The sequence below is a fragment of the Oncorhynchus kisutch genome, linkage group LG6 (assembly GCF_002021735.2).
Source record: "Oncorhynchus kisutch isolate 150728-3 linkage group LG6, Okis_V2, whole genome shotgun sequence".
NCBI classification, from domain to species: domain Eukaryota; kingdom Metazoa; phylum Chordata; class Actinopteri; order Salmoniformes; family Salmonidae; genus Oncorhynchus; species Oncorhynchus kisutch.
The window spans coordinates 23,796,026-23,810,153 of record NC_034179.2 but is presented as its reverse complement, the minus strand read 5'-3'; the positions used below and the strand labels follow the sequence as shown (position 1 = coordinate 23,810,153).

The following is a 14,128-nucleotide window of genomic DNA, read 5'->3' as shown; positions in this document are numbered from 1 at the left end:
AAGACCATCACCAAGGAGCTTGGTGAGAAGGTGACAACAGTTTATTCGCAAATGGAAGAAACACAAAAGAACTGTCAATCTCCCTCAGCCTGGGGCTCCATGCAAGATCTCACCTCGTGGAGTTGCAATGATCATGAGAACGGTGAGGAATCAGCCCAGAACTACATGGGAGGATCTTGTCAATGATCTCAAGGCAGCTGGGACCATAGTCACCAAGAAAACAATTGGTAACACACTACGCCGTGAAGGACTGAAATCCTGCAGCGCCCGCGAGGTTCCCCCTGCTCAAGAAAGCACATATGCATGCCCATCTGAAGTTTGCCAATGAACATCTGAATGATTCAGAGGACAACTGGGTGAAAGTGTTGTGGTCAGATGAGACCAAAATGGAACTCTTTGGCATCAACTCAACTCGCCGTGTTTGGAGGAGGAGGAATGCTGCCTATGACCCCAAGAACACCCCCCCCCCCCCCCCGTCAAACATGGAGGTGGAAACCTTATGCTTTGGGGGTGTTTTTCTGCTAAGGGGACAGGACAACTTCACAGCATCAAAGGGACGATGGACGGGGCAATGTATCGTCAAATCTTGGGTGAGAACCTCCTTCCCTCAGCCAGGGCATTGAAAATGGGTTGTGGATGGGTATTCCAGCATGACAATGACCCAAAACACACAGCCAAGGCAACAAAGGAGAGGCTCAAGAAGAAGCACATTAAGGTCCTGCAGTGGCCTAGCCAGCCTCCAGACCTTAATCCCATAGAAAATCTGTGGAGGGAGTTGAAGGTTCGAGTTGCCAAACGTCAGCCTCGAAACCTTAATGACTTGGAGAAGATCTGCAAAGAGGAGTGGGACAAAATCCCTCCTGAGATGTGTGCAAACCTGGTGGCCAACGACAAGAAACGCCTGACCTCTGTGATTGCCAACAAGGCAAGTCATGTTTTGCAGAGGGGTCAAATACTTATTTCCCTCATTAAAATGCAAATCAATTTATAAAATTTTTGACATGCGTTTTTCTGGATTTTTTTGTTGTTATTCTGCCTCTCACTGTTCAAATAAACCTACCATTAAAATTATAGACTGATCATTTCTTTGTCAATGGGCAAACGTACAAAACCAGCAGGGGATCAAATACTTTCCCCCCTCGCTGTATATACGTATATAGTGCGTTCGGAATGTATTCAGATCCCTTTACTTTTTTCACATTTGTTACGTTACAGATTTATCCTCATCAATCTACACACAATACCACATAATGACAAAGCATAAACAGGCTTTAGACATCTTTGCAAATGTATACAAATAGCTTATGAATATACAGTACCGGTCAAAAGTTTGGACACATATTCATTCCAGGGTTTTTCTTTATTTTTACTATTTTATACATTGTAGAATAATAGTGAAGACGTTAAAACTATGAAATAACACATATGGAATCACGTAGTAATCAAAAAAGTGTTAAACAAATCAAAATATATTTTATATAAGGGGATTCGTTAAAGTAGACACCCTTTGCCTTGATGACAACTTTGCACACAATTGAACCGTTCCGTGACCTGTAATGAATGATCTGTATGAATGAGATATATGAACCCTGTCAACATGTTCCATAGCTTTTCTGCCAACAGTTAAACAGCATAATGAGGCCTTCAGTAATGTATCAATAGAGGGTGACAATCATCTCCAGGGATAATAATGAGCTTTATCACACAATGACACACAGAAAGACACAATTCTATCAGCAGAACAATAGCAGACACTATGTTGTGGCTCAGTGGAAATCTCCAAAGGGGACTGGCTGCTTCATATAATACTTATCAAATCTCAGGTGACATTTCATATGGCTGCAGATCAGAGACAATCCGTCCCAGGGAGATTTCCTGCAGTTTCTGATAATCATTTTGTTGAGAGAGCAAGAAAATCCTGTGGTGCACCATCTCAGTCTTCGCTGGGAGTGCTTTGTTTACACTGACATGAATACAAGAAGGCGAGGCGAAAGATAAAATCTGATTTCTAAATCAGTAGGCATGGCAAGATAATGTTGGTTTACATGGAAACGGTTGCCAATAGCAAATACAAAAAACACAGTGAGTTCAACAGAGTAAATTGAGAGCTGCATAATATTGACTGTGCAATGTAAAAGTAGGAAGCAAATACGGTTTATTTTCGACTTTTTTTTAATCAGCCTTGCTAAATTGCACTAGAATTGATCAACAATATTCGCGTGATATCTGTCATGCCTTTCTTTGCCCACAACAGACCCTTCTCTAAATGAAAGTCCATACTGGGCCGGTGAGCCGACATATTTTTCCGGATCCATCTTTATAATCTTTGTAGTTTTGACCATATGTTGATTGATACATACACTTCTTTACTCGGATTTCATTATACTGTATATGCAATAGTTTCTCTGGCAATTCTGATAGATTTGCATTCATCTTGTATGCACTGCACCGCACTGTATACTATTGCAGTACAGGCCCTACAATTTGCATTATAATAAACTATCAGTTGCCTGCTCGCTGTATTCCATTTATGAACAAGATTGCGTAGGCTTTGTACAGGCTGTTCTGTAACTGCTCTACTCTATTGTGTTGATCATATTGAGTATTGGATTTTATAGTCCTCTTACTATTGCCTAACAATGGGTAGTCTTCAGCAGACTGGAGCTGCTGTATTAGCATGGGCATGGTGGATCTGGGAAGATTAAGACAGACAGCTCCACAGCATATCACGGTGGCCCTGCTGCTCTCTCCCTTATCAGGCTTCAGCCCAATACACAGAACAACAGGGCTGAAAGAACAACAGCAAAGGAAGCCAAGCAATTAATTGCCTTCTCTGCCTGGCATCCCATTTCAACACTCAAGCAAAGAAAGTCTATTAGAGAAGCAGGACGATGATTAAAGCTCAACAATAATCACAGATGAAATATACCTTTTATCCCGCCTTTAGTCAAATAGCACTAGACTGTAACCATACTATTGAAATGCAATACAAGTTGTGATACAGCCCTAGGCAATCTATGGGATTTCAATTGTATTAGTAGCTTGAATATTAGGCTAGTCACACGGGAATAATATATATATATATAATGTACAAAGACCTTTTCCATGGCAAAAGCTTCCTGTGCTTATACAACAAGGAAGGAGAAGGGAGAATGAGAGCAAGTTAGAGGAGAGAGGGAGGCTAAAAGAAAAAGAGAGAGAGAGTAAGAGCAGAAGCAGGAGCGAGAGAGTAAAAGCAAGAGAGAAGTGGAAAGAAAGGTGTATACAGTATTTAGGACAGGTGGATAGTGGATATAAGAGTCAGGGAGGGAGGAAATAAAGATTATAAGGGTGATGGAGGAGGTTGAGAGGGATGAGGCTGGCAGTTGGGGGAGAGGAGATGGTTCATTTGTCACTGTCAGATTGGTTTGCTTCTCCTTCATAAAAGCGAGGACAGGCCCTGCCCCCCCCCCCCCCACACACACACACACACACTCCATCCACCCTCCACTCCATCCAACCATCCTCCCGTCCATCCATCCACCTCCCTTTCTCCCTACACTTGCCCCTCGTTCCAGAACTGAAGATGAGGTTCCACCCTGAGCTACAGTTCATTTTGTACACACAGTATTCTTTCTGCTTGCATGGACACAGTATTGTAACGACACTCAGTACAGTATATAGGCATATATCCAGAATGGAAAGTCCTAGAATGTTTAGCCTCGTTCCATGTAAAAAAAAGACTTTACCGCTAAGCAATGCTATTGAAATCTCATTTAGAACACAAATATAAAAACGTAATTGACAGAATGATCATATTGGAGTGTGTTTGTTAAGTGTTTGATAATAAAGTACGTCCATATAATCTCATTAATTCTTACAAAGCCTGAATGCCCTAATGAAAAAAAGATGGAGGTTGGAGAGGATAAATGGACGTTTTGCTTTGGTGAAGCAGTAGCTAATATGATGGAAAAACAACGGTTCCGTTTGCCCAGTGCACCCATGGCCCCCCTTCCCTCCTCCCTGTATGTATCCCTGGTCCAGGAGCAGAGTGGATGCTGACATAGCACTCCTGATGCATCGCAGGCAGAATTGGACAAACTCATTTATTGGCTGAGAGTCGCCTGCGACCACCTCCATGTAATGAATGGTGTAGTCTGCGTCCTCTGTCGAAGCAGAGAAAAAAACTATTTGGCATGGCATATGTGGCAACCAGACTTAAGAGCTGGAGGCTGCAGGTTCAATCCTCAGATGGGGACACCACTGTGTATCCTTGAGCGACGGTAATTAACCTGAATTGTCTGTGGTGTGCACTCAACTGTGTAATATGTAAAACCCAGAGATATGTTATTCAGCCATGCTGGATAATGATGTCTCCTGAGCAATTAAACAACTAGGGTAATATTTGTATTATGATTTATAGTATGTGTATTATTAGAGGTTATGTGTTTGTGTTGGGTCCTCTATAGTGGTCTCCTCCAGCCAAGAGCTGGTCCAACAGTGGGAGAGTGGGAGAGCTGGTCCTACGGTGGGAGAGTGGGAGAGCTGGTCCTACGGTGAGAGAGTGGGAGAGCTGGTCCTACGGTGAGAGAGTGGGAGAGCTGGTCCTACGGTGAGAGAGTGGGAGAGCTGGTCCAACAGTGGGAGAGTGGGAGAGCTGGTCCTACGGTGGGAGAGTGGGAGAGCTGGTCCAACAGTGGGAGAGTGGGAGAGCTGGTCCTACGGTGAGAGAGTGGGAGAGCTGGTCCTACGGTGAGAGAGTGGGAGAGCTGGTCCTACGGTGAGAGAGTGGGAGAGCTGGTCCTACGGTGAGAGAGTGGGAGAGCTGGTCCTACGGTGAGAGAGTGGGAGAGCTGGTCCTACGGTGAGAGAGTGGGAGAGCTGGTCCTACGGTGAGAGAGTGGGAGAGCTGGTCCTACGGTGAGAGAGTGGGAGAGCTGGTACTACGGTGGGAGAGTGGGAGAGCTGGTCCAACAGTGGGAGAGTGGGAGAGCTGGTCCTACGGTGAGAGAGTGGGAGAGCTGGTCCAACAGTGGGAGAGTGGGAGAGCTGGTCCTACAGTGAGAGAGTGGGAGAGCTGGTCCTACGGTGAGAGAGTGGGAGAGCAAGTCCTACGGTGAGAGAGTGGGAGAGCTGGTCCTACGGTGAGAGAGCGGAATAGGAAGATTATTTTACCAGCAATAGACAGAGACACTGAGGCAAATTACCCATCTCATGCCTGTCTCTCCCATTCAATCCTATCTCCTTATCGCCTCACATACTACAGTGTTTATCCAATTTTCTTGCTTGATTTAAAGCACTTTAATTGGATTTCATCATCCAGACAGGTGTTTTTAAACAGATAATTAACACTGGTGTTTCGTCCATCTCTCTCTCACACACAAACCCACTCATCTCTGATCTTCTCCCTCTCCATTTGCCCTGTGTGGAGATAACAGTGTAAAACCACCATGAACATAATAATCAGTAGGCCTAAAGCACAAACATCTGAGTAGGTAATGGTTTGGTAATGTCAATAGAGTGAAAGGAGCTCCATTTGGTAGAGAGAAGAAATGCATTAAAGAAGTACTTCATACTGTATTAAAAGGATTTCCAAACATGATATTGAGATGAAACCATAACATTGGAGAAAAATCGTTAACATTGAGAAATGTTAAAGACTTCAGGCCCAAGCTATTCATCATACCTACAGTAAATCAGTATTCCCCAATATAATCATGATTCTGCTGCATACCAATTAAGCAACGGACAGATATCTTCAGAAGGTTAATCAAGACTGAGTTGGAGCACCCTGATAACACCTGCATGCCCTACAGGCCCTAGCCTGAGGAATATTAGCCAACGCCTTTAATTAAAATACATGCGCTGATCATTACTTTTCACCGTAGGCTAAACAAATACATTCAGAACCACACTCATGCATTGTAAGCCAAAAGAGATTGAAGTACATTAACATGTCTCAGAGCAGCATGCACAATAAACTGTCCTTTTGACTAAGAAACACAATTAAAAGCTTGGTCGCATAGGCCATTAAAGCTGAGCATGGAAGGTTTTGTCTTCATCTATTCCAAGGATTTTTTTCATCTGTCATGCTGGAACATATTGAGTTCAACAAAGTTGTGTATGACTGATACAGGCAGGCCGAGCCATCAGAACAATTCCCATTGTCATAGATGCTAAGTTCTTCCCTATCATCCCATTTTCAAAGATTTATGCAATTAAGTCATGTTCTTCAGGGCCAACATGAAACAGCAGTGAACATCTTTTTGTAGCAACCCAAGAGCCAGCAGGGTTCAATATTTATGAAATGTTTTAGTATCTTTGGTCCCTAGTGTGGCGAAGACACAGAAAGAAATAATGATCACTTCTCATGTCAGCCAGCATTGGTCAGCAAGGGAAATGAAATTATGCAATTACTTATTGAAGAGTGGGTTTTTTTCAGGGCTTTTGGGTGATTTTGAAAAGTGGATCATTATCCACAGCGATGCACCAGGAAACAATCATTTACGGCCAAGTCAGGGAATCAGCTATTTTGGATTTAGAAATTCCCAATCGCTGCCTAAAACACGTCTGCCTTTCAAAGATTTGGGTCAAACTCATCAAACGTAATTAGCATTGCACTAATCACTCGAGAGGCAGAGCCCTCACAGCTGCATACAGTGTTCCCCCAGAAATGAGTACAGAGAGGAGGTGCTAGAGGAAATGCTAGTGGAGGTGCTGTATGTTGGAGTGCAGTTAAGTGGGGTAAACTTCAGGACAAGCACACAATACACTATTTCTGATGCATTCTGTTCTGCTTTTAAGTCAGAGAATATTACATTATTCATGTCATTCATCTTTAATGTTTGGCATTTTTTTCTTGGTTACATGACGTTTTACTACGGGCACCTCATATAACCGAAGTTGCTGCCAAGCCCAGACCTCATGAAAGCAAATCAGCCTTAATGAAGAATATGTAATCAACTTCAGAGATAAAAACACTGTAAACACATGAGAAAACTAATCAGTCATGTGCATAGCGGTTACCAATCAAATCTACATCACAACAATTACTGCCAACAATCCATGTCCTGGCTAACTTATTGAAACACTGTATAAATTGGTATTATCATATTAATAAATATGTATTAAAATGAGCCTCATGTAATCAGATACCACAGCATAACGAATAAAATCCATTGGGAATAAAGATTTCCAGTGAAAGATAGCCTTATGCTGACTTGGGTATTATGCAAAATATGACATTTAAATCTACAATTAAATAAATAAGCTTGATTGAATCTGTGTAACTGGGCACCTCTGTGGCTGAGTGGCCTTCAAGGTGTATGTGTGACTGTATACTTTCCTAATGGGTCTAAATGGATTGTATGGTGCTCTATACTGGACCTCTAATGGGGTTACATGTCGGACGGGTCTGTTGTTCTCCTCCCCATTTTTCTGTCTCTGTCTGAGTTTCTAATATGACCTTTAGACAAATACAAACCCTTCCCTCTTTCTTCCTTTTTTCACCTCTCACTCATTCACCCCTCGTCTCATCCCATACCCCCCTCTCTCTCTCCCTCTCCATCACTCTCTCTGTGTACAAGGGATAAAACACCTCTGCAATGTTAAACATTCTGGAGGTTCTGTATGTTTCCATTGGCATGCACCATCCTGATGCTTGGTTAGAGACAGTCTAGTCTGGGTTTTTATCTTTTTCAATTCCCTCACTGCAGAGATGGGAGCGCGTTCACTGACTAAGTAAACACGATAGCTATCTGGCCTTAAGAAAACAGTTCTCTTTTGAAAATTAGCTTTGTTACACAATACACATATTTCATACTGCACCAAGTTACAGACGAGAGGAGAATGAACAATATTCAGAGTTAGAAAAAGTGAGGAAGAGAGAGAAGGAAGAGTGCAAGAGAAAGTGAGGAAGGTAGAGGGAGATGGGGACGAGAGAGGAGTCTAGAAGTTAAACCAGCAGGAGAGAAAATACCGTGGCACATTATTGAGGGACGCTTTGGCGCTAAGCTGCTTATTGATAAAAGCACTAATCCGCCTGGCAGAAGGTAAGGAGGCTGGGATGTGTGGTGATAAAATATCTGAGCTAAAGGCAATGCCATCAGGGACCTACGCCTCCACAGAGTTTTACCTAAAGGAGCTTCTCTTTGTATTTTTACATAAAAGTGGGAATCTGACCATGGGCAGCCCACAGAAAGCACCTGTCTGCAGAGAAATGAGAATGGAACATAGGCAACCAAAGGCTTAGCTTTACTTTAGTTTCAGATAGATGCTGGGAGAGTGTCACTTTCTAATATTATTCTGCCTGCATTGCCAGGTAATTTGATCCAATCAACATGGGGAAAAGGGAGTCATATTATAAGGGGGCACATTGGGCTCGAATATCATTATCATCGTCATTTTTCCTGTGTACGGGTGCCACATATTAGTTACCATGACAACCTGTCTGTACATTTGCTCTGGCTAGGCTGTGGGTTTGAATGTGCCCTGGGAGCCTCACTTGGTCTCCAGCTGTAATCTCTCATAACAAGTAATCAAAGGAAAGTTAGTTGTAAATTGCCCACTTCAACATAGCGGCAGTGCAGAGTGCACTGTGATTTCACTTTACATTCTCACCATTCACACCCAATATAGGGTCTCTGAGACCAACCATCCCCGGCAAGTCAAACTCTGAGGTCATCCACATTTGCTAATCCCTTAATGCTAGGCCAGGCCAACCAGTCTCAGATGGCAAGCCTCGACTATTCTGTCTAAGAATGCTATGTCAATTAAATCAATCCCTATGTCCCGGTTCAAAGACCCTCAATTTCATTAGAGTCAGTGTGCTAATTGAAGTCGTTTGCTCCTCTGTTTCCTCCTTGTCCTCACTGTGTTGACTCGATCACCCCAGCGGGAGGCTTGCTGTGGCTCCAGGTGTATTAGAATGACTCATTACCTGGTGAATTTCCCTCACTGGGACATCTCTCTCCAGTATCTACGAACAAAATATTTGCTGACAATTGATCTGTCTTTCCACTCAGGGTAAATTAGGGTCTTGGTCTGCTATGAAATACTTCCTCCTAATTCTACATTGTTTCCTGGTACATAGGATGTTAGTGGGAAATGTCTGGTAGTGTTTTGAATCAGATAGTAGAAGATGTCTCTGCACTGTGTGTGTCTGATAAGGGTGCTATCCAGATGGATGGATCGAGAGAGAGGGTGGGGGGGTGGAAACAGAGCGAAAGAGAGAGTAAGAGAGAGCAGAAGAGAGGGAAAGTCTACATCATGGATGGCATGGATTTGCTCTGAACTGAGAGTTTCTGTGGTTTCAGAAAGAGAGAAAGTGATAAACAGAGTATTAGGCGTGACGGCATTGTAAAACATCTGAGGAGATGGAGAGGAGATTCTGCTTCTGGCCTCGCCCCTTGAAATGCATCTATTCACCTCTCAGATAGCGAACTCAAACTGGGGTAATCCTAGCTCACAGGGATGCCTAGAGTACACCCAGTGCATGGCCAGTTTAATAATAAAGTAGGGTTAATTAAGGCTAGCCCTGAATCCTCTCTGAGAATCCTTCAGGTTGGCTGAAGATGGAGTTAGGGAGCTGCCCGCTGCAGTGGCCGAGATGATGGCGGAGCCCCACAGGGGGACAACATTTAGCTATCTCTGACTAATAAGGCATTTTAATTGCGTGGATTTAATTTAAGTACAGATTTACGGCTTCACAAGCGCTCCTCACGCCCACTTACAAATGAACTGGGAAGGCCTTTCCCTTGATCTTTCTCTGTGTGCTAATATCTCTCACACTGGTTATTTCTCTCCTACGGAAGAGGGACACATCATTAAAATGCTATTTGAAAAAAAAGGTGTCAGATCTTTGGCCCGACTGTGCTAATTATCAACACTCTGGGCTCAATGTGAGCTAGTGGTCTCCCCGTTAACCACTACGTAATTTCACACATTTGGAATGAGGGAGAGGGTGTTGGGAAAACCCATAGATACATATCCCTCAACCCAACCGTAAGATCCCACCTTGCCGTAACATCTCACTCACTCACCTAGCTCTGTATAGGCTTCAGATCATGTCACTGGAAAATGAAGAGGTTGTTTACTCTTAGATATCATCCTCCATGTCAAACATGCTTGCCCTGCATCCAGTTTTGGAGTTAAATAGAGAAGAGGTGAAACCACCAGAGATATAAATATGTGCTGACAGAGAATGGCAGCACCAGTGTGCTTACATTCAACACTGCCAAAATCTTTGAGAAGCTCAGACACCTGAGCACATCTCCACTGAAAATGTGAGTCATTGTTGAGAGCAGCCTGGATGACTAGAGTAAGCTCTCCACACCACACTTGTCACTCCGCTAGGCAGCGACTTAATTATTTATTTGGGTAAATCTGTTCTTCCTGATGTGAATGGGGATGCCATACATGGAGGTAACATCTGCTAAGGTATGTCACATGAGTTTCATCATCTGTCTGTGTTTTTAAAGCCACCTGTCAATCAAATCACACACATCTCGAAACACTGTACACAGTCACGCAGAGAAACACAAACACCGAGATGGAGAGGCTAGCGTGATGCACAGGTGCACAAAACACAGTAGCAGTAGCGTGTAGCTGGACTAGACATTTATTTCCTCAGATATATCCAAAACCTACCTCGACACAGACGTACTCACATAGACCCAAACAAACAAACCCACTGCTGGGCTGCATTCCATTGTCACTTTGCTCACATATGCTGTCCATCACTGACACAGTGGTGACAGTGGGTGGCTGTTCTCTCTTCTAACTCTCTTCACCCACAGGGGCTTGCAATCGGCCAAACTGTCAGACAACATCTGCTGAAACTACCAACCAGCCACTAGCCAACCAGTGGTAACTGACTGGGCTAGAGTGTCACACACATATAAAGAGTCCAGTCACCCATTTCCCCTTAACAATAGGATCAATTCTTGAACATACTTTACCACGCAGGTTAAGCTAATAGACTTGCAGAGATGCACACAATCAGTACATACAGTATGCACAAGGACAGACATACTGTCCCTAATTTATTTTTGCATTCTAATCCTCTCTGAGCCAATTAATATTTATGTTTCCATGGCAATGGTAGAAGGGTCAGAGCCTAGCCTAGGCGGAGTGCAGTGTGAAGTGTGAAGATAAGTGCAGTGTGAAGATAAGAACATATGACCTGTATGGTCTGCAGGGCACGAGGTCAGGCGGAAGTGTAAGAGTAAGTCACTCAGAAATGGACCTCGCCCTCTTCCTCACCTCCTCTGTTCACCAGCTAGCTTAATGAACCCAGGGGAAAGGGGGAGAGAAGAGGCAGGAGAGGCAGGCTCCGCTCCACCTCCCTAAAAGAGACCAAAAGCTATTTCTTGTGCCCTTTCTCCCTGAAAGTGAATGTACATTATCCTAATTGCTAAAGCCTTTTTGAAGTACTGATTGTGTGTGTAAATCAAGCGGTAAAAAGCAGGCAGCCAAGAGCATTCTGAAAGTACTGCTTGATAATTTTTCTGCTGGAATTTCCAAGCTTAAGACCCCCCTCAATAGCCTTAAATATCACAGCCGTTCCACTAACAACACACCACCTCCTACCATTGTCAGAGACAATAATAAATAAACTGACTCTTACCTGTTTGCTGTTGTACTTTGGCTGGCTGGCCTTGTAGCTATAATCCGAGTACTGGTCTGAACCTGTTGAGTTGTCATCTCCTCCAATCCCTACGAAGGTGTTAGTGGCAGGGAGGTCCTGGACCACATGATGTTTCTGGGAGGCCGACGGCGACTGGGCCTGCAGCTGGATGGAGGGCAGGGGAGAGTTGGAGCGGTAGTGTCTGCCCAGGTCAGGGCTACCTGGGGGATATGTCAGGGGCAGGTGGATCCTGGGGCTGTCGTTGACCCCATCCAGGTTGAACTTGAGACTCTTCTGGAGACTGACCTCTTCCTCCTCTCCCAAGGGCTTGGGGGACTTAGAGGGCTTTCCTTTCCTTCCCTTCTTGCCTTTGCCGTTCTTGGGCCCCTGCTTGGGGGTGTAAAGGTCCTTGGTCTCCTTCTTGCCAGCCTGGTAGCCACTCTTCGTCTCCCTCTGAATGCGGTGGCGGATAAACACCACTACCACAATCACCATGACAACGCCTGCCACTCCAGCCAGGCTGCCGTACAGGATGTTACTGCGCTGGGCAGCAAGGCCGTAGTCAGGGTCACCAGCGATGTCTGTCTCCAGAGGCGTGTAGAGACTGTGTCCCACCAGCGCCTCCACCAGGCTGACATTAGAGATGGTCTCATTGACGAAGATGTGCACCAGGGCAGTAGTGTGGCGTGCAGGCTTGCCTCTGTCACTCACCCTAACCACCAGGCGATGGAGCCCACCATGTTTCTGGGTCAGCTCCTTGGCCAGGGTGATCTCCCCAGTAGTGGAGGAGATGCTGAAGAGTTCATAAGGGTTTCCACCAGTGATGCTGAAGACCAGCTCTGCATTGGGCCCAGTGTCCAGGTCTTCAGCTTCCACTAGCTCCACACGGCTGTCTGGGGAACCTAGAGGGGACAGGTGTCTGAAGGAGGAGTTGGAGGGCTTGGTGACCACAGGATCATTGTCATTTTCATCCAGGACATTGATGGTAACGCCTACATAGGAGGACCTGGGAGGCTCTCCCCCATCCACGGCCTTCAGACGGAAGCTGAAGCTGCTCTCCTTTTCCCGGTCAAAGGAGATGCTGGACAGGATGGTTCCTGTTCCATTCTGAACCACAAACCTTCCTCCGTCTGGCTCCACAGAGAGCTTCACTCTTGCGTTCTCTCCCTGATCTATGTCCAGCACCGTCACCATCCCAACAGCGCTGAGTGGGGGCATGTTCTCCAGAACAGAGAAACTGTAGCCACTCAGCATGAACTTAGGGTCGTTGTCATTGCGGTCCAGCACATTGACCACGACCGTGGCTATTCCTCTGTGACTGGGGGAGCCTTTATCGGCTGCAGTGACCCTGAACTCATAATGCGCTCTATGTTCTCTGTCCAGAGGGCTTTGTGCCCTCACCTCCCCTGAGTCAGGGTCAATCTCAAACAGGCCTCTAGTAGATGTGTCTGCTACGATGCTATAGACAAGCTCTGCATTAGTGCCACTGTCAGGGTCTGTGGCAACCACGTCCACAACCTTGTCCCCTGGCTGGTTCTCCTCTGTAAAGTTAACCTCGAACAGGGTCAGGGAAAACACTGGAGAGTTGTCATTAACATCAGTCACCTGCACCTTTAATGAGTTAGTACTGGAGAGAGCTGGATTGCCAGAATCAACAGCCACAATCTCCACACGGTATTCCCTTACCTTCTCATAGTCCAGTGGGGTGGTGGTCTGCAGGAAATATTTTCTCTTGTTGTCAGTGGACGATTCACTGGCCGGGCGCAGCTGGAAAGGCACGTCCCCTGCCACCACACAGGTGACCACTGCATTCTCCCCCTCATCCCTGTCAGACACCTGGACCAAGGCCACCGCCGTGCCCACGGGCATGTCCTCTGATATGTTGGCCACACCGTCACTGTGGCTCACCAGGCCGATCCCACGGATCTCCACAGCAGGGGAATTGTCGTTCTGGTCAGTCACCTCGATAGTAACAAAGGTCTTGGAACTTTTGGGTTGGGGACCTTTGTCTCTGGCCACTACGTAGAATGTCAAATCGCTGATTTCTTCCCGATCCAAAGGCCCTTTGACATAGATGATGCCAGTGGAACGATCAATTCGCAGGAGTTTTGGCACTGGGTCTAATGCCTGGTGTAGCGTATACTCTATCTCTCCATTGGGGCCCATGTCAGAGTCATTGGCTTTCACCTGCAATCAGAGACAAGGGATTATGTAAAACGTTGGAATAAGGGTAAGAATTCAGGGATTATGTTAGCAAATGGAGGTATGGGTAAGAGGTTTAGGTTTGTCATTGAAGTTAGCTTACAGCAGGTGGGAGATAAGGGCGTCTCAATGTGCATATTAAACATATTTTGCCATAATATGTAAACACACCATCTCAGCTTCAGAGACACATGCTTGTAAAGGATGCAAATGTTAACGGAGGGTTTTTTTCAGCTCAAAAAATGTAAACCAAAACACCCACTCAGGAAGAACATTTCCTGAGTGGGCTAGTTGTTCAAAAAACTTTCAATAAATTGCCTC

At 45.2% G+C, this 14,128-nt stretch overlaps 1 protein-coding gene across 1 annotated transcript in view; it reads right to left on the bottom strand.

The window, feature by feature from the left end:
- Positions 1 to 14,128, bottom strand: part of LOC109892086 (protocadherin-1-like) — a 142,597-nt gene that overhangs the window by 110,445 nt on the left and 18,024 nt on the right. The window contains exon 3 of the mRNA XM_020484507.2: positions 11,606 to 13,792. Coding sequence (XP_020340096.1) covers positions 11,606 to 13,792 — 2,187 coding nt within the window. The remainder of the gene's footprint in view (positions 1 to 11,605; positions 13,793 to 14,128) is intronic.